The sequence below is a fragment of the Chironomus tepperi genome, unplaced genomic scaffold (genome assembly GCF_022539635.2).
Source record: "Chironomus tepperi strain 1889 unplaced genomic scaffold, CSIRO-AGI_Ctep_v1 contig_176, whole genome shotgun sequence".
Taxonomy (NCBI): Eukaryota; Metazoa; Arthropoda; class Insecta; order Diptera; family Chironomidae; genus Chironomus; species Chironomus tepperi.
In genome coordinates, this window is record NW_027226298.1 from 566,594 (window position 1) to 585,423 (window position 18,830).

Genomic DNA, 18,830 nt, shown 5'->3' on the forward strand with positions numbered 1-18,830 from the left:
TGTTCAACCGATTGACCCCATTCTATAAACCTCAAAAAACAACGATTCATAACAATCATCATAAATCGGTCAGTTTAAATTATTTTCAAATTTAGGAATTGGAAATGAATTCATAAAAAAAAATTCTTATCACGATTCAATATGAAAAACACAAATTCAGCAGAAATATTGAGGCAGGAATGATCCGTTAGAGTATAAACATATTTAAACTGTTTCCTTTCTACGGTAATCGTTATGACCTAATGCATTCTTAACCCACATTTACTTTCTTGTTCTTACACAACAACAAAATGAGATAGAAAAAAATTCTAGACATGAATACTTTTTTTTGTAGACATTAAACAGGTTCTATGTATGTTATGGCATCGACCCATATTTGTAAGATATCTTTAAGCTTATTAAGCATGATAGAAGAAAAAAAAAGTATGGCATATGAAAAAATTATTGCAATGTTAAGAACGGCAATCAATAAAGCAAGCTACTTTAAGATTGCATCACTTTAACCACTTGCATCAGAAGTAAATGTAGGAATTGAGTAAGAGGCAGAGAATCCAACTGTGTATTCTCGCTCATTGCATAATTGTATTTTATTTCATTTTTTCATATAAATGTTCTCTTAATGGTAGAAAGTTACTAACAGGTCTGCATCTTTCCGTTCATTTTCGTACTTCTTGCCATATATATTCTGCTCTTAAATTTTAATAAGAAATATATTATATTGTTGCTCCCATGTACATCGTTGGATGTGATTAATGTGTTATTATTAGGTTAAAATTTTTATGCAACATTATTAATTTCCATATTTTTAAGATTGTTATGCTTCCGTCTTCATCAAAAAAGCTCATATAAATAATGCACATAACGAAATAGTGAAGACAACGTCATATTATTGTACATGACATGAAAATGCATCGCGAGAAGTTAAAAGCAACATTTTCACATATCAGTTGTGAGAGATCATCAAAATATCATCATCATTATTAAATTATGGCATCATTACTACATATGTGTAATAATAAATATTTTTACAGTCGTGTACAATTGTAAGGAAATAGAGAAATGGTTTTATTTTGAGACTTAATTCACGTGATAATATCTTGATTCCCAACTTTCGCTCTTCTTTTTAGTTAATTGTATCGGAAATGACACATTATTTATTACTTTGTGGATCTCTCAAAGGGAGTATGGCACGCAACACAACAGTACTGTCATGACCGAGCTACAAATGTCATAAATAATCGGAAAAATTGTCTCGACTGCTCTTTAAGATCTGAAGTTTTACATTCCATTGCTGGATAACTGAAATACCATTTTATGAGCCAAATTAGATACAAGTTTAAGCAACTAAAGCAGTTCAAGAAACTCAAGCATTGTTCAACATGACGACAATAAGACAATAAGCTGACAAAATCTATAAAGCAACAATGCACGCATCACTCGGGTCACAAAAATGAAGCTCGTGTCCAATAATTACTATTTTTTATGTTCATTAAGATCGACATCGTTACTGCCAATGAAATACCGTTTAATATCATAAACACGACAGTAAATTCAATAGCATCGTTACGTAACTGTGTCCTCAATAAAAAATAATAATTATGCTTAAGAATTTATTCTAAATAGGAAATGCGAATGTAAAATTGGCTCAACACCACTATTCATGTTGTGTATCCCAATGCTGCTCTTGTTATTGACTCGAACAATTTCTATTGCAACTGTTAATCTTAGACACAGCGGTGTTCTGTTTAATTCTTGTTATTATTGATTGTGTAATCACCTACTTTTATGGAATATAAAATTGTTATCAAGACCTTAAAGATTATATAATTGTCGATCGGGTTTCTGAGAGAATGTCTTGAATTTATTTCCGAGTTGTCTAAAACTTCCGTGAGTTGGATAGAATTTCTCATGAGTTTTCTGTAAATAAGTTTGAAAAGTTGTTGAAAAACTTTGAGAACATCCAAAAATTTACATGCGAACAAGAATGTGTCGATTCTTTCAACAAGTTTCTGATGACGTTGAGTGCTATTGTGTTTGTAATGTTCTAGAAGTCTATCACATTGCTGATTGATTGAAACCTTTAAGTGCATTAAAGACAAGTATGTAGGAGCTTGAATGTAATTTAATATTTTTGGTGAGAATCTAGCATTTTGTTGTTCTGTAACAATTTATCAGGTTACTTCTGAGGATACAGTCACATCGCTTTCAGCATAACATAATGTGAATTATTAAAGGAAACTTTTGATGACTTAAATTATGACCATTCATGACTTGTGTTTACATCAATATACAAGTCAATACTTCAAACTTAGAAGAGCATTAAAAGTAGAGGAAGTCCATATCCTTTATTGATAAAGAACTTTTACCTTTTTTCTGGGATGATGTCATATTTTTTCTGTGGTGGGTTGATGGTTTTGGGGAGGTGTTCACAGATGACATTCATAAGGGATATCCGAAATTATACCTCAAGTCATTTCCTTCAGAAAACATACTTTATAGTCATCATGAACAATTTTTGAGAATTTATTGGTTAAAATATATAAATAATTTGGCTGTATGTGACATCATTGAATGCTGTGCATCTGCTACAGCAACTACAACTTATGGTCATCCAACCCATCCACAACAAGAGCATAATAAATTGAAAAGTTAATTGACATGTTGTAAATCAAATGATTTCTCACTACATTAATTATTAATGTTGTTGTATTACTGTATTTTATTTGTGAATGACGATGGACTTGCTATATATATTGCGAGCATTTATATCAAAAATAAATATAACGAAGAAAGTGAATTTTCCTCACTTTTCCTAGATAAAAATAAATGTTATGTACTTATGAAGCTATTTTATCGTAATTTTTTTTGGAATAAAAAGATTAATTGCTTTGGGTCAGATCAAGAGAACTAGTAGAAAACGAAAATAAATATAGATCCATCAATCACAAATAGAGAGCACATCTGCAGTAGAGTGAATAAGGTAATAATAACGCTTAATTAAGCATAAATTCGAATTTTTACTCTTGTTTTCCAAATTACATTACTTTTTGGTGTAATGACATTGCACGAACTATATAATTACATGCTGTACATTATTGGAAGTAAAATTTTCACCATTTGTCACTCTAATCATAATTTGTACGATCCAAATAAACAACTTTCTCAAAAAAATTATTCACAAATTGGTGACAGACAAGAATATTTTATTTCAATTTGCTACACATTCAGCATGAATTCTCATCACACCGTAGACAGGCACAGAAACATAAATAATGATAGTGACAGAGTGAAATTGAATAAAGTTGACCATTATGATAATCATGAAACCGAGAAATTTAATTCACTTTTTTTTTAAAAAACAAAACTAACAATCTGTTTCTGAAAATCTTTATTATATCCACATGACTTGATAGATGCTATGGATATTCATCAGTAGACAAGTAGAACAGTGAAAAGACCGACTCAATTTAAACAACCACGACGGCTGTGAGTGCGAACTTACAAAATTACTATTATTCCTACAAAGATTTTTGTGTCAATTATTTAATTTATGTGAACCTCTCTTTCGCCATGTACCAGCCAGTGACAACATCTTACATAAATCTTTCATAGTCTAATAAAATGACTAATTTTGAATTAAAGAAGCAATTAAAGTTACACAAGGTTCAAAGACAGAATTGTTTGTAAATAAAAAGCCATAAGGAAGTTAAGGGTTAATCCATTAGACAATTTTTCATTATTATCTTATGCAATTTTTATGGACATAACACAACTTTTTTATCAGAAATGAATAAATTAAAAAGTTTTTTTATTTTGTGCTGCTCTCTTCCTTCTTATTATTTTGTTTTTTTTTTCTATGACTTCTGCATAGTAAAGAAGCACTTTAGTGTGTTTTAATTAAGTTCTATTGTCTTTAACTTCTTCTGGTATTTTTTTTGTAATTTAAAATCCATGTCCAGATAATATCTAATGGCGTGAACCACAGACATGAAGCTATGAAAGCAATGTCATTTCCCTATTTTAGTTTCATTCTCTAAAGTCGACGCTCATGACTTATGATTTCCACTATACATTATAGCTGCGAATCATAAAGTCATAAACTTTTGTGATAGATTGCAGATTTTACCAGATGTTTGGTTATGTGAACTATGCTGAGAGCATATCTAAGAAGCAATCTTTATGATGTTTGTTTTACAACTCATGATATGGAAGTTAATAGTATCAAATTATCAAAGGGATGAGCATTTTGTGGATATACTACGATAAACTTTCTACATATAACTTTAGTCGTGTTCAATTAGGAAGGAACCAAAGCTACCAATTCTTAGAAATTTAGAACATAATTGAAAATTGCATATCCAGTTCAATTTTGAGATTCAAAATTAGATTCACCCGAGATTCATTAACCTTGTCTGTTACATCAAAATTTAGAAGCATCAAATCAAATTATTGGCCATAAAATGAAATTATTGTATAAACATATTTATTGATTGCATCCGAAAAGTTACACAAAGTAAGGGTTTGTGTATCAACTCAAATTGGATGGTTTCTAATTACTTTATCAATATTTTTAAGTGAAATATTTTGATGATATCTGGTTTCAAGAGTGTCCAAATTTAATTAACTATTCTTTGATATCGGAACGGATTATTTGCATGATGCTCTATCCTTATCCTTTGTGTAATTACTAACTTAATATGTAGATTTGTTTGTCGTATAGATCAATTGTGATCCTTTGTGTAATTAATGCTTTTAAATTGATACAGTTTGCGTTGTATTTTGTCAAAATTTTAGGAAATACAGACAATGAGCATCAAAATCTGAGTTTTAAGTTGACTTTCCCATACAAAATCCGAGTCTACTTTGAGCTCTGAAGTCAAAATGTATAAAAACTACAAAAATATTCCCGAAAATCCCAATAAACTGCTGAATGCTTTCATGACATATTAATGCCTTTCCTGTATACAGTAGGCCATTCCAACACCAAACCTCACCCAGAATCTTCCAAAAAATGGATACAAAAGAGCCATATCTCCAAAAAATATCAACCAATTGTTAACGCCTTGACAATGTTTTCATTACATCCTGCTCATTCTATTCTTCACCACAGCACGGATGAAATTTAGATGTAGCATATACTCTCAACACAAAACCCTCAAAACGGTTCTGATTAAAGTTAGTTGAGATGATTGATTGACATCCAATATCATCAAAACTTTGAAAACCGTAATAAAGTTTGGTATAATGTCAAAAAGGATAGAGCCTTTAGACGTTCTCTTCGCGCGATGAGCCCACGTGCGCCACAATCAAGGAAGTAGTAAGAAGTAGTATAATGTCGAAAATAAAATTTGAAGACTGTCTGTTTCTCAAGTGATACCCAAGGAAAAAAAGTGAAATTATACCAGCGGAGAAATGTGAATCTCAAGAAATTAAAGCAAAAAGGCACGACACAATGCAATTTCTTTTCATTGTTCTTCACCTCATTTTTGATGATAGATTACACAATATTACGTTGTAGATCTGTTTATAAACAACATTACGGCATCAAAATATAATTTCAAAAGGAAACCAAAACTACAAAGAATTGTTACGCAATTCCAGACACAATTATTGCTATTCCGACTTCAATCGCACCAATTAAATGAAATTAATTTAATGAGTAAGTCACTCACCCTCTGTCCTGAATGTTTACGACTTCTCAATAAGTTTGGAGCACCAGAATTAGGTTGAAGTGGAACGGCCGGCTCTGGTTGAACACTTTGTACTGGACGTGCTGGTTTGCTTGCTAACTTTTTTAGAGTAGCTATTCGCTTATCGCACATAAGAGTAACGTCATCTATCCGCTGTAGAACCTGATTGGATGAAATAAATAAGAAATTGTTATAAAAAGTTATTAAAAATGCAATTTTAAAGCTGTACAAACTTCATAAATCATAAAGTTAAGATAGTCAATAAAGAAGTTGTGGGGGAGTTGAGTTATGATGTGCTTCATATTTTAAGACTTCTCGAAGTGATATGGACATAGAGACGAAGTCAGGACAACTTTTTCTATTTTAAAAAATCTTGAGAAAACTTTTAATGATTTCTAAAGCTAAACAAAAAAGCGTTCAAGTGATACTGTTGACTTTAAATGAGATTAAAAATTTTTGTTATTTTTCTAGAAAGTAAAGTTTAATCCTTTACATTTTATAAGCTTCAGCACTGACTAAAGAAGATTTAAAAATAATAATAATATTTTAATATTAAAATCATAAAATGTAAAACAAATTGACTTAATATTCAGCGTTGTTAAGAAGAAAGGGTTTTGATGTGATTTGAATTGATTTTATAGATTATATTAGTGGTGGGCGACCGGTGTGACGCGACACATCTTGGTGATAAGCCTCGACCGAAACTTCCCATGGCATACGGTTTATTACAATTGTTAGCATTTTTGGAGAAACACTATTGTGCCGCGACACACAGGTTGTCCACCACTGTATTAGATGAAACAGATCTGGACTAATTTGGCAGTCAACGCACGATAATTGAAGGTATAAAGGTAAATCCATCAAAATTTTGTCAATTTACCAAAGATAACTTCTAGATTCTTAAGCATACTGAATGATGAATGAATGAATTTTCAAGATCACAATAAATTTAATTTAAAGTAACTTAAGCAATATATCATTGATAAAGATACAAAGCAGAACACTGGTATGTTCAGAATACAAATCTGAGGTATGTGAAATTGCCTGGTTAATACAAATTTATTGTTATTGATTTCGAAAAGAAGTCAGAAGATAATAGTTCTTATTCAGAAGCTGGTTATATGGAAAATTTAAGCAATGATATTAGGAAGAACATGTTTTTCAATTATCAATTCCATTTTTGAGGTCGTTCATCCAAAATTGGAATTTTATCTTTATGTATCTTTGAATGCATCCTGATAGTAGAATTGCTTAGGTAAATGCGATTAGACTAATTGTGCCGAGTAGCACAAAGACTCTGCTTGGGCCCAACTACATCGTCGTTTTAAAGGTAAGACATTAAGTGTTCCTAACAGCATCATGACGTTTGGACCAGACTTTATGACGCAAAATTCAGTTTGTCTCATTATGCCTTTCGTGTGTCATTTTATCTACTCTGAACCATGTTTAATACATAAGATCAAACCTTTTAGGAAACTTCCAATGAAATTATTAATCTAAGAGATGATTCAAATCCAAAATTATTTCCAAATGAGCAATGGATTAGGAAATGAATGAAAGACAACATCATTTCATCAATGGTCAACATTACTACAATGTGTTATTATTAATTAATGAATAGCTACAAAATCTCCAAATATTAATGAAATTCGGTCAATAATTTAATTTTATTTTGTGGAAAACTTTTCAAGGCAATTGTCACTGTCCATTGATCTGAATTCTTCAGATGAAGTCAAATAGAAAATGTGAAATTCAATTTATCCATTATCAATGAATAAGAATCAATTTAGGCATGATTGTTTGCAACAACGCTTTCATTAAATTACTTTAATCTGAATTGTGATACTTTGTATCTCTCAATTATGCCTGAGTGATTCATGGAAATTTGAAATACTGGGAATCATCCTTAGTCTATGCTGCACGTACTAGAGTGGGTGATGGACTTGACAGAGAGCTGCATTAGGAATATTTTGAAGAAAAAAAGTCAAAAAATAACGAATGGTAAGTTTTTGAAAATCAACTGTCAAAAAATGTTCAAATTTTTTTAAAAATAACGGAAAATTTCAAAAATTTAACGGTAATTAAAGCAATCAGAACTTGACAATTCTATAATAAATCATAAAAATTCTATCTTTACACAGCTCCACCAACAAAATGCCATAAATCGAGCGTAGGTAAGCTCCAATGAATTTCTCTTTGAACATTCATTAGGGTCTTATTGGAGATTATGAAGTTATGCTTTACATTTTCAATTTTTCTCATTAACATTATTCGGTATCGCGGGAACTTTTACTTACTTGAGACAATATAATCGTTTCAAGAGATGTTGTATTTTCTTCTTGACAGCTCTTAAGATCTTTAAGACTAGAAAGCTCAAAATCTTTTGCTGATTCAACAAAAGCTAATATGTCTTGCAATTTCTGTTCAGCAATATCAGATGATAACGACATATTCTCTATCCTTTGCGACGCAAGTAAATCAATTCCTTTGGCACACCATTCATTAGCCTTCTCGACTCGCTCCATTAGTCGATGAGCATTCGTTAATGTCTCTACACGCTTTGATACTTTCTCATTAAACATTTCCAGCATGCGATTCAATTCATTACATTTTGGCTCAACGGTATCCTTTGAGGAGCTTTTATCATTATTTTCGATAATGGACCTGCCATTCTCTATCACACTCGTTGCTCTCACAACATCCTCATCACATGATTGCCGAAATGACTGTGTCTCTTGTATTAATTGATCGATTCTTACGACGGTATCACCAATTTCTGTCATTTCATTCATTATCTTTAAATAGCTATCGAATTTGGTCTGAAACATAAAATTAATGATTATTTATAGGCATAAATTGATATATTCATGAGGATACATACTTGAAGTTCCCTAAAGTCCTGCTCAAAACGTCGCAATTCTAAGCAATTCCTTAGTTCTTTCGTGTGCTCTTCATAGAAATGATCAAACCTCATTTCCGTCTCTTGCAATTGTACAATTAATCTGGAGGTATCGCGACTAGTTAAAATCAATTAAATATTTATAAAGAAAAATTTAAAATGCTGCGGTTCTCTGCACTGTGATAATTTTTTTTCAATAGATTCTTTTTTTTTAATGATTTTATCGAAAAAGTTCTTAGCTGTGAATGATTTAATATGATACATCATTTATGCACTACTATGGAAAATGATATGTAGTTGTGTACATTGTGTAAATGCAATTGCGAGAGAATTGAAAATTATAATAAAGTCATGACTAATCGATTCTTTGTTTCTAGAACTTCTACTTACGGCAGTGTTTTGTGTCTATAAGGTTTAACCACCATTGGTCTTAACAGAAACATTTTTAAGGTGTCAATATTATGTTGTTGTGATTTTTATGGTGTATCAAGAAGTTATTGTGGAAATGTTAAGTTATAGTTAAGGATATAGAACTGAAAATGATCTCTGATATCGATAAACTGAGAAAATAAATCATAGACTAATGAGAATAAATAAGCTTATCAAGCAGAACAAAAAACTGATGACGCTCACATTAATCTGACATTTTACTCTCTATAATGAGTATTGGAACTGAAAAGTTATTTACTCAAAAAATTATAAAGTTAATTGTAGACAACAGAACAAAAATATAAACTTTAAGTTGTGAGAAAATGTGATGTAGGAACGAAAGAGTCAACTCAAAATACGGCATGATTCCAAACAGTGCAGAGCTACATAGCAAAACAAAACGAGTTAGTAAATGTGGTCATTTTTGTGACCTGCAGAAGCGCATCTTCCCGTTTCAAATGTTCAAAATTTACTGGTCAAAAAATATTTAAAAAATAACGGTCGAAAAATATTTGAAAAATGTATCGGTTATTTAAAATTTGAAAATAACCGGTCCAAAAATTTGAAAATAACGGTCATTATCTTTAATGCCTCAAAATAAACAAGTTTAATCATCGATGACAGACTACACATGCAGCCTGCTGACAATATACTTTAATTTCCTTCGGGGAAGATGCGCTGTCAAACACATAAAAATAAACATCTAATGCGCACTAAAAGGGTAATACACGATAGATTTGATTGATTAAGACAAGTGTTAGTGTACAGTAAGCAGTAAGCAATTGAAAAACTTTTAACGAACCGTTCTATTGAACTTATATTCCCCACACGATCCACACATAATTCAGCCTTCCTTCTTATTTCGGCTAATAATTCTTCTCCTTTTTGTCCGACTTGCTGTATCTCATCCTGGAATGAATTTTAATGCTGATTATTGTGAATTTTATAATCAAATTTGTTGGACTTACTTTTAATTTTGTGTACTCTACGCCTTGCTCAACCAGTAATGCTTCCGTTGACTCTACAGAATTGGGAAACTCTGTATCGTGAATTGTTCGCATAAAGATCTCTAAATGGTGAGCAACAAGTGTCGTTTGAGCAGAAAAATTCTCCAGTGACTGTAAAATAAAATGGAACAGAAATTTAATATTATTAAATGGATGGGAGATTTGTTAGAAAATGAGTCAATGTAATGTTTTATCACAGAGATTATTCACATGTTTACACATACATGTACGCAATAAATATACTCACAATTCTCTGTTGAATCCATTCATGATGCGAATAGAATAAATCACCAGCCAAGTCCATTGTTAATTGTGATTTATGTATAAAGTGATGCAACTCATCAATTTGAGCGCATATAATCATTTTGAAGCGAAATTCATCTTTAAAGAACTTTGAACTAACTTCTGAAATGGCTTTTTGTAGGAAACCTGATGGACGTATCACATAAACACATTGTACAATTCCTGGAAAATATGTTGAGATCCTTGCTAATACTGACTTTACTGACGCCCACGACTGCTTTCGTCGGTCGATTATCAAATGAAATCCGAGATCGGCGTCTGTATTTTTGGACGAGATTATTTACATTAATCAGAGGATGTGATTGTATAATTTCGTGCATTTACCTTGTAAACTTGTTACTCCAACTAAATACTGTATTAATCTCTGATAATCTCTATCATTTAATAAATGAAAACTATTATGGTCCGGAAAAGTTATTATTGGCGATCCTTCCATAGATCTTCCACCTTAAAAGTAAAACAATTTTTAGATTTTAACGGTTTTTTTAAAATTCAAATTTTCCGAGATGACAAATTTTTCCAAAATTATACGTTAAAATTACCTGTGATGATGGCATATTGCTGATGCAACAAATCAGCAACATCTGATATATGCAATGGCTCCTCAGCCGAACTAACGCTTAGTGTCTTTTGCTTATGACTACTTCCATTACTAGATCTAGTTAATATTGATGACAAACTCTCTGATGCATTCATTTGAGCCATTAAATCATTTCCCGTCAGCGATGAGTTATTGAAAATGACAGTTTGCACCGATGTTGCACTGTTGACGGACATCTGTTGTTGATAAGAATGTCTATTCTCTGACTGCGATGTGTCTGAGAAATCAACATACTTTTCTATGTATTCCGATGATATTGAATTGTCAAAAAAAGAAAAATAATACATTGTTAGTCACTTCTTTATCACAACACAAAACATAATGAGATAAGGAATTATATTTTATTTCTGTTGGCGCAATCAAAAATATCTCATTGGCCAATCAAATATAGCGTATTGGGGTCTGAAAAAATATTAATCAGAAATAACCGGTCACAATGAAACGTACACGGAAAGTAACAATATAATTTCACTTTTATTTCATAGAATTTTCTTGCTATGCCAATTTCAAATCAAAACAAATCATTAATTTGTTACATAAATAACAAAATAAAATACTAATAATAACAGACTGTAGCGTAAGAGATGAAATAAAAACTCGACTGAGAGATATAATAAGTTTGAATTATCGTAATACAAACGGATTCATTCTCATTTCGTTGATGAGTATTCTTCTTTGTACAGGGCTTAGAGCATTTATCCGAATCTATACGTCTAGCATTATATTAATAAAGTCCACTTCATTCAATAAAATTGATCCATTTGATCGTCATAATACACTTAAATGCCATCGATACTAATACTTCTGAAAGTCATTGAAATTGAATCCCTGACATTGAGTACTTAAAGAAGATGAAGCCTAAAATTGATTTTTGAGTTCTATAAAATAAAACGCATTTTTTTAGCAAGCCTAAATAATTTCATCATTATTAGAATTCAAAATACAAAATTTAACGGATTTCAGAATTTTGAAAATTTAACAGACTTCAAAAGTTTGAATAAATTTAACGAAAGTACAGAGTTCAAAATTTTGAAAATTTAACGAAAGTAAAAGTTCAAATTTTTTTCGAATTTTTGATAACCGTTAAAATTTGAATTTAAAAAATTCGTTGAACAGAAAGATCAGATTTTTCATGAAATTTCAATGAAATTCACTGCATGTCCCAAACTGTCTACAATAATTCATTCATATCTTCAATAAATACCGCTCAAAAAGTGAATGAGTCGAGAGAATATTGGCGAGAGTGCAAGAAATACGTCAATTCACAATTTCTTCGTGCGATAGCTCAGAATGATCGTAGTAAATTAAGTCATCAGTAGTATTTGCGAACACAATTTGTTGCTCTTTTTCTTCTTCATCGTCATCCTCTTCAATAAGATGCTCTTCTTCGCCTTCTATAAGCTCAATTTCTTGGAAAATATCTTTGGACGTTGTTAATGCTGTTCTTGTGTCACTCAATGAACTTTGTGGCTTCGATATTTGATTAGAAAGTTTGACATGAGGAAATTGTTTCCGAAAGAAAGATCTAAATGTCGTATATCCCATTATTTTAGTGTCTTTTTCCCCATTTTTGTAGTCTTGATAGACTTTAGAAAGCGGCTCATTTAAAATGATTGACTTGTTTGAATGATGTTTATTTGTCTTAAGATAATTCCGTAAGAATGTCTCAACACGCTTGTATAAGTCCAATGAAAAAGCATTATGTGGCACTTTATGGCAATTTCCGTGCTGAATTTGGGTTACACCATTCTGGATTATATGACTACGAATTTTTTTCAGTTGATATATTGTGATATTTTCTAAATATAAGAATGCATAAAGGCAGACTTTCTTGCCCATATATGAATAGCTTGATCTCTTCCTTTGTCTCTTTGTTGTTCCTCTCTCACTACAATCCATCAATGATGCTCGGCATATTCCCATCAAATAAAAATCACATTCATTCTTTGTCAATTCCGCAATATTCAGTCTATGACGATATACACTATTTGCATCCAATCCATCAAAGCATGAGACACTACATTCACATCCATTTGCTAATTTCAGTCTGACCTCCTCAGCTGTAGACTCTAATGACGTTTGTGAATAATCTTTGGAATATTTATCTTTAATTGCCACCTAAAATAGTTTTTTAATACAATAATTTTATTGACTGTATTCTAATTAATTATAGCGGTACATAACAATGTAAATTATCCGCTTATAAATCAATAATGAAAATTTTAATATTTTCTACCTTAATCTGTCTAGATTTTAATGGTTCATCGTCGGAATCATCTATACTCCTCTTCATCGGACTGTTTTGATTCATTTAAATTAATTTTATAATTAATTTGAGCTACTTTTACACTTTATTATTAATGATTTTTCATTTAAAGAAGAAAAAAGTTTTGTTTTTAGCTGAGATTTCGAGTTGAATTGTGAATATCCACAGTTTGTCTATGTGTTCATTAACCGATTTTAGGATTTTGAATGTGCTTCAAAACCATACAAATTCCAAAACATTTGTATGGTTTTTATGCGGTCAATTGTTGAATAATGTAAGAAACCATACAATTCCTAATGCATTTTTACGGTTCTGAAAAATTTATATGGTTCTGAGAAATTGATGTTCAAAATTTTTGAATTTCAAAAGGCCGTTAAATTTGTATCTCAATAGAATTTAAATTCACCACAAATGCGCCTTAATACAATTAAGTAAATTCACTTATCAAGTATGAAAATTCCACCACATATGCTCTCTTTTCCAAAATTCACCACCTCAATGATAATTTTCCTCTCTCAAACACGAACAGCACACAGCATATATCAGATATATATAGCACATATCAAGCATTTCGAACATATTTTTGCACTTTTTTGTTAAATAAAAAATTGACACACAAGGTTCTCGCTTAGAACAATTGTTCACTGACTGACAAATTTTATTACTTTACGATTTCCTTAATTAGTTATTCATGATGTCACAATAGAATCCAATTAATATTCGTATCACATGCATTGTTATGATGGATTTAGTTCAATAAACTTTCGCTTCGAATTGATTACACTGAAATTTTCGCATATTTATTGAATTGTTTAAATTATTGCGCACATATTAATTTTCCCACTATGCTAGTTCCGATTTATATCCATTGTACTTATCATTTTGTATGACAAAGAAGAAAAAGTTCTCACACTGTGTATGAGAATCGCTTGTGTCATTGAATGTTCACATAAATTAAATATACCTGTCATTTCCAATGCATCATAATCATCCATATTGTTACTGCGGGCTCTAATTAATCCAGTATTATACAAAAAGTCATCTTCCACAGAATGATTTGAAAATTTTTCAAGAAATTCATTGATTTGCTTTTCCAATCCACTTTCCATGAAATTTTCACAATTTTATCACTTAAACTAAACTTAATTAACTATTTTAATCGACGTACAGTTTAACAAATTGATCAAAACATTAATTTCATTGAATATTTCTAAATTTTTTTCTTGATCGATTTTTTTATGTGGCTCTCTTTTTGAGCACTAAACTGCTATGGCACAATGCCTGAATAATGTTACATCTCGCGTAATGTTTTTGTTGCTGTGCGACATGATACAGTAAAGATTTTATGTACTTAAGTAATGTGATAAAATCTGTTATCAACTGAGAATTAATTGTGCAAATATTTGTCACATAATCTTGAAATGTAAAGTAAATACAGGAACTACCAATCAGGCAACACTAAACTTGTATTCACCACAATGAACATGAATATTTATTATGTTGTTACAATGTATTACAAAAATTAGTCTTATAACTATAATTAATTTCTTATCTTCTTAAATAAATACAGAAGGTGTTGATATTCACTGTTTTAGATTTTTCGTGGGTATTAAAGTACATTTTCTTGATAAGGTCATTTGCAAGTGTCAATTAATCTTGCTTAAAATCATAATAAAATTCATATTTGATTCAACGGTTTTTCAAAATTCAAATTTAAAAACCTCACAAATTAAAAATGTATTTGTATGGTTTTGAACCAATTAGGAAACATTTGAATCATTGACCGTTATTTTTCCAAAAAAATACTCTTACTTAACTTAATTATCTTAATTCAATACCAACGACGTCATTTTCGTCTGCGTTTCTTCTGAGCAGCCACTTTTTCAGTATTCTTATCGCTCTTTTCATCTTCTTCGGCTTCAGTTTTATTGTTCTCAGAGTTGGATTCTTCTTTTACAGGCGTTTCTACCTTCTTTACAAGCCTGATTGTTTGTTTTAATGGAAATTCATCGTTTGCAATGCTGTTATCAATACTATATTCTTGTTCTGCTGGCTTTATCTCAGTAACTTCAGTCTTCACATCTTCTTTTGCTGATAGTCGACTGTTACTGGATGAGTCTTCGTCTATTAGATCTTTTAAAAATGGACGTATTGGTTTGTGACCTTTTAATTCGTCGATTAGTTGAGCTAATTCATCTCGATTATTAGCAACAACACTCCAAGTTTCTTCGTCTGTATTTTCCTGATAAACCTTAACATTAGCCTTTTCATCAATATGACAATAATACACATTTCCATCTTTATCTCGTCCAAAAGGTTCCAGTCGAAGTTTCTGACTCGGTAGGGAATTAACGATATTCTTAAACTTGACATTTACATCAAATTGCATTTCCAGTAAGTTTTTTAGGATCCTTAATTTAACTTTAAAGTCTGAATGTAAATATCCATATCTCTCAATCTGAAAGGCATCATCCATATTTCCATAAAAGTAACAAAACTTGATTATTGCCTTTTCCCACTTCTCTGGAACGACACTTCGCTTTAATTTCCTTAATAATTTTACATGAATATCATGTAATTCTGTTGTAACTTCATCTGTGTTTGCTAGCCAATCCATTAAGTCACTCATGATGGGAACATTATCAGGAAATATATCATTGCCGAAATTCTCCAAAAATGATACGATAACAGCCGCTAAAATAGAGTTAATTAAATTTTTAATTTTTTGAAACAAATAAAAATATTGAAGGAATAAAATTCAGAATTTATGACATAAACCTACCATTCGGCTCTGAATAAACTGATTCTTCTGGCTCATTTTCCTCTTCTAAAGATGCATTTGGTGCTTCTTCAGCCTTTACTTCAGTCATTTTATCAAAATAATAAATATTATTATTTTCTGATGTTTTGTTTACGAATAAGTTGCAGTATGCAGTTTTCACCCCTTTTCACCACAAAATTCAAAAAAAAATTTGACCGTTAGATACTGATCGAAATTTTAAAATAATTCACAATTTCTAATGACTGCATCATTAATTATTCAATAAATGGTAATAAAAACAATAAAAATACATAATAATTACCTAAATTAGGTAAAACTGTGGCTAAAAACACAATTTTTCACGAATCTCATTTAACGAACTTTTAAAAATCAAAACACTGCGAATCGTATATATAAACCGAAAACATTTCCCCTCATTCATAACGTATTTTCAAATCTGATCCACAATAGACAAAAAAAAGTTTAATTTAAGTTTATAACTAAAATGGGCAATTTAGTGACTAAAATTACAACAAATAATCAACAGCTTAACGAGAGCAACGTAAGCGATATCGTGGTTTTTGAAGTAAGTGCTAAATTTTTGATATTTTTGATAAAACATGTTTTTATGCTAATATTTTCTTTCCCTTAATTACACAAACAGCAAAAGCAGGTAAAAAAGGATGTTAAGGACCATAAATCGCCAACTGCTACAAAGACAGGACTCTTTAAAAATGCATTTTTCGGAAATTTAGATCCAAGAAGTCCGTCTACATTCATTGCTCGTACACCAATACAAATATTCCGAACGGGCAGTTCCAGTAAATTTAATCATCGAGAACTATTAAATGAATCTCTTAACGATACAGTGGATATAGATATTTTGACAACAGAAGAGCAGGAATCATTAAACAGTAATAAAGATTTAGTCGACGCAGTTAATAAGGAAGAGGCTACTGACAAAGCTGACGATAGTAATAATCTGCCAGATCCAAGAAGCCCAACAAATGAGATTGCCAGGACTCCAATAATAATAGCTGATGAGAAGAAATCAGAAGATAATTTAATCAGAAAAATCACTGACAAACTTATTGCAGCCAAAATAGCAACAGATAATGAGGAAAATGGACAAAAGAAGGAAGTTGATAGTGTAACAACAAAGAAGAAGTCGAAGCCAACAGAGAAGAACTTGATATTTGAGGATGATACCGAGAACTTTGATAGATTCTCAACGCCACCTAAGAAGATGAATGCACAGACTGGAAATGACAGGACACCATTAAGTTGCTTAGCAAATAAAGCTAGAAATACACAGCCACGCACATTGATGACATCGACACCCAAAGGATCAAAAATTCCTGTCTTTCGTGAACGAACATCATCATCAAGAATCCCTCGACGCCTAGAATGAGCCTAATAATGAAGCATATCCATTTTACATTTCTCCATTGTTGCATTTTTAAATCATTTAAATTAATTAAAATTAGATAATTTAAGATTATACCTGATTATACATTTAACTACTTTTATACGTTTTTTATACAGCATGAATTGAGAATAAATAAAAATTGAGTGCATCAAAATTTTTCATAAGAAAACAACGGAAATTTTAAATTTAAATTGCAGTGAAAAATCAAAGTTTGGATTCAAATTCAAATTTTGAACTAAATTTTTAATGGCAATTTCCTCAGTTTTGCAAACATCGATCTCTGATGTCCCATTCCACAACCAAAAGAAGAAGCATTAGTCTATGTTTATGAATTATTCAGATCTTAATGATAATTCGCAACAGATTGAGGAACCAATAAAGAACTGATAATGTAGAAAATTGACTTTCCAATTATATTAACAACTTAATTAAGATCGACCTTCGCACATTGGCAGCCAATATTACGTAGAAGAGAAATGTCGAATCACTACAACTGCAAAGCATGTGCGTAAAAAAAATCGACACATTGCCAAAAAAATAGTTTAAAAAGTATGTAATGGAATTGGAAGTAAGCAGCATCTGCGCATTTTTCCCGCCTTAGACAGCAGTTGCATATGTTAGAGGGAGGCTCAAATGTTGTGTTGTGAATTTTTTTAAGGAACGAGGATCCTCGGCGCGTCAATTCTGTTTGTCTAATTTGCAAGATGTTTATAAGCAATTGGGAAATTGAAGCTGATCTTGACTTCTGTAAGCTTAATATCAGGCACTTACATGCTTTATTAGTATTTCATGACATCGCTAAACTAAAATGCAGCTGAAGAGCTATGTCCTGACATGTGTAAATCAATTAATAGATCGATAGCATATCTAGCACATTCCGACCCCAGATTAGCAGCTCTTCAAACAGATTAGCAACGATAAGCTTCAAACCGATTATCTACTTCATTTCCATCCTATACACAGACATCCAGCAAGTCAAAATGACGCCAAAAAAAACCTCAATATTCTCAAGGAAAATTCATCGGAAAAATTTATCTAATCGATAGTCCTCATGTTTGTACAATATTTTTTCAGCAGGTAGAGGAATGGATGTGTGTATGTATACACACTCTTGTGTAAATAATCAAACATGATGAGCCAAATGGCGCCTTTTTAAATGAAAATAGATTCTCCCTCTGACTAATCATTGGCGGTTGATTTTGAATTTATGAGATGGATTTGATGTCATAAAGTGATAAATTCATTATTACTCAACAGGCTGCTGCCATGCGTCTTCATAATAAAATAATAATATACCCCACATGTATAAATGATGTGATGTGAAGCTCAAAAATAGATTTTTACATTTCATTGCAATAATATTTTGCACATTGTGACTCATGGTCAATGTTTATAGCCTTTTTCCTCTTGTTTCGTAGAATCACATTTCATCCATTACATCATCA

General features: G+C 31.1%; 4 protein-coding genes across 9 annotated transcripts in view; 1 reads left to right on the forward strand and 3 right to left on the reverse strand.

Moving 5' to 3' along the window:
* The window catches only part of LOC139089176 (guanine nucleotide exchange factor DBS), a 43,548-nt gene extending 28,991 nt beyond the window's left edge, over positions 1 to 14,557 (reverse strand). Inside the window, exons 1-9 of one of the 6 annotated variants that reach the window (XM_070638637.1) lie at positions 14,160 to 14,556; positions 10,871 to 11,167; positions 10,653 to 10,775; positions 10,273 to 10,586; positions 9,987 to 10,136; positions 9,821 to 9,927; positions 8,572 to 8,707; positions 7,988 to 8,509; positions 5,673 to 5,852 (exon numbers count right to left, since the gene is read on the reverse strand). In XM_070638637.1, the coding sequence (XP_070494738.1) occupies positions 5,673 to 5,852; positions 7,988 to 8,509; positions 8,572 to 8,707; positions 9,821 to 9,927; positions 9,987 to 10,136; positions 10,273 to 10,586; positions 10,653 to 10,775; positions 10,871 to 11,167; positions 14,160 to 14,304 (1,974 nt within the window). In that variant the 5' untranslated portion in view covers positions 14,305 to 14,556. Of the gene's footprint in view, positions 1 to 5,672; positions 5,853 to 7,987; positions 8,510 to 8,571; positions 8,708 to 9,820; positions 9,928 to 9,986; positions 10,137 to 10,272; positions 10,587 to 10,652; positions 10,776 to 10,870; positions 11,168 to 11,376; positions 11,518 to 14,159 lie in introns of those variants that run through there. The other 5 variants (XM_070638639.1, XM_070638635.1, XM_070638634.1 and 2 more) reach the window with 5 other exon arrangements.
* LOC139089178 (uncharacterized) lies at positions 11,383 to 13,356 on the reverse strand. Its single transcript, XM_070638640.1, has 2 exons — positions 13,166 to 13,356; positions 11,383 to 13,047 (listed from the first exon to the last, which is right to left on the reverse strand). The coding sequence occupies exons 1-2, from the start codon at positions 13,238 to 13,240 to the stop codon at positions 12,187 to 12,189; spliced, it is 936 nt and encodes a 311-aa protein (XP_070494741.1). The 5' UTR covers positions 13,241 to 13,356; the 3' UTR covers positions 11,383 to 12,186.
* Positions 14,558 to 14,708: 151 nt separating the features above from the next.
* LOC139089179 (remodeling and spacing factor 1-like) lies at positions 14,709 to 16,132 on the reverse strand. The gene is made up of 2 exons (XM_070638641.1): positions 15,978 to 16,132; positions 14,709 to 15,889 (listed from the first exon to the last, which is right to left on the reverse strand). Exons 1-2 carry the CDS (start codon positions 16,063 to 16,065, stop codon positions 15,042 to 15,044), a joined length of 936 nt encoding a protein of 311 aa, XP_070494742.1. The 5' UTR covers positions 16,066 to 16,132; the 3' UTR covers positions 14,709 to 15,041.
* Positions 16,133 to 16,268: 136 nt separating this feature from the next.
* Positions 16,269 to 17,503, forward strand: LOC139089231 (uncharacterized). The gene is made up of 2 exons (XM_070638703.1): positions 16,269 to 16,542; positions 16,621 to 17,503. The coding sequence occupies exons 1-2, from the start codon at positions 16,462 to 16,464 to the stop codon at positions 17,365 to 17,367; spliced, it is 828 nt and encodes a 275-aa protein (XP_070494804.1). The 5' UTR covers positions 16,269 to 16,461; the 3' UTR covers positions 17,368 to 17,503.
* Positions 17,504 to 18,830: the final 1,327 nt, after the last annotated feature.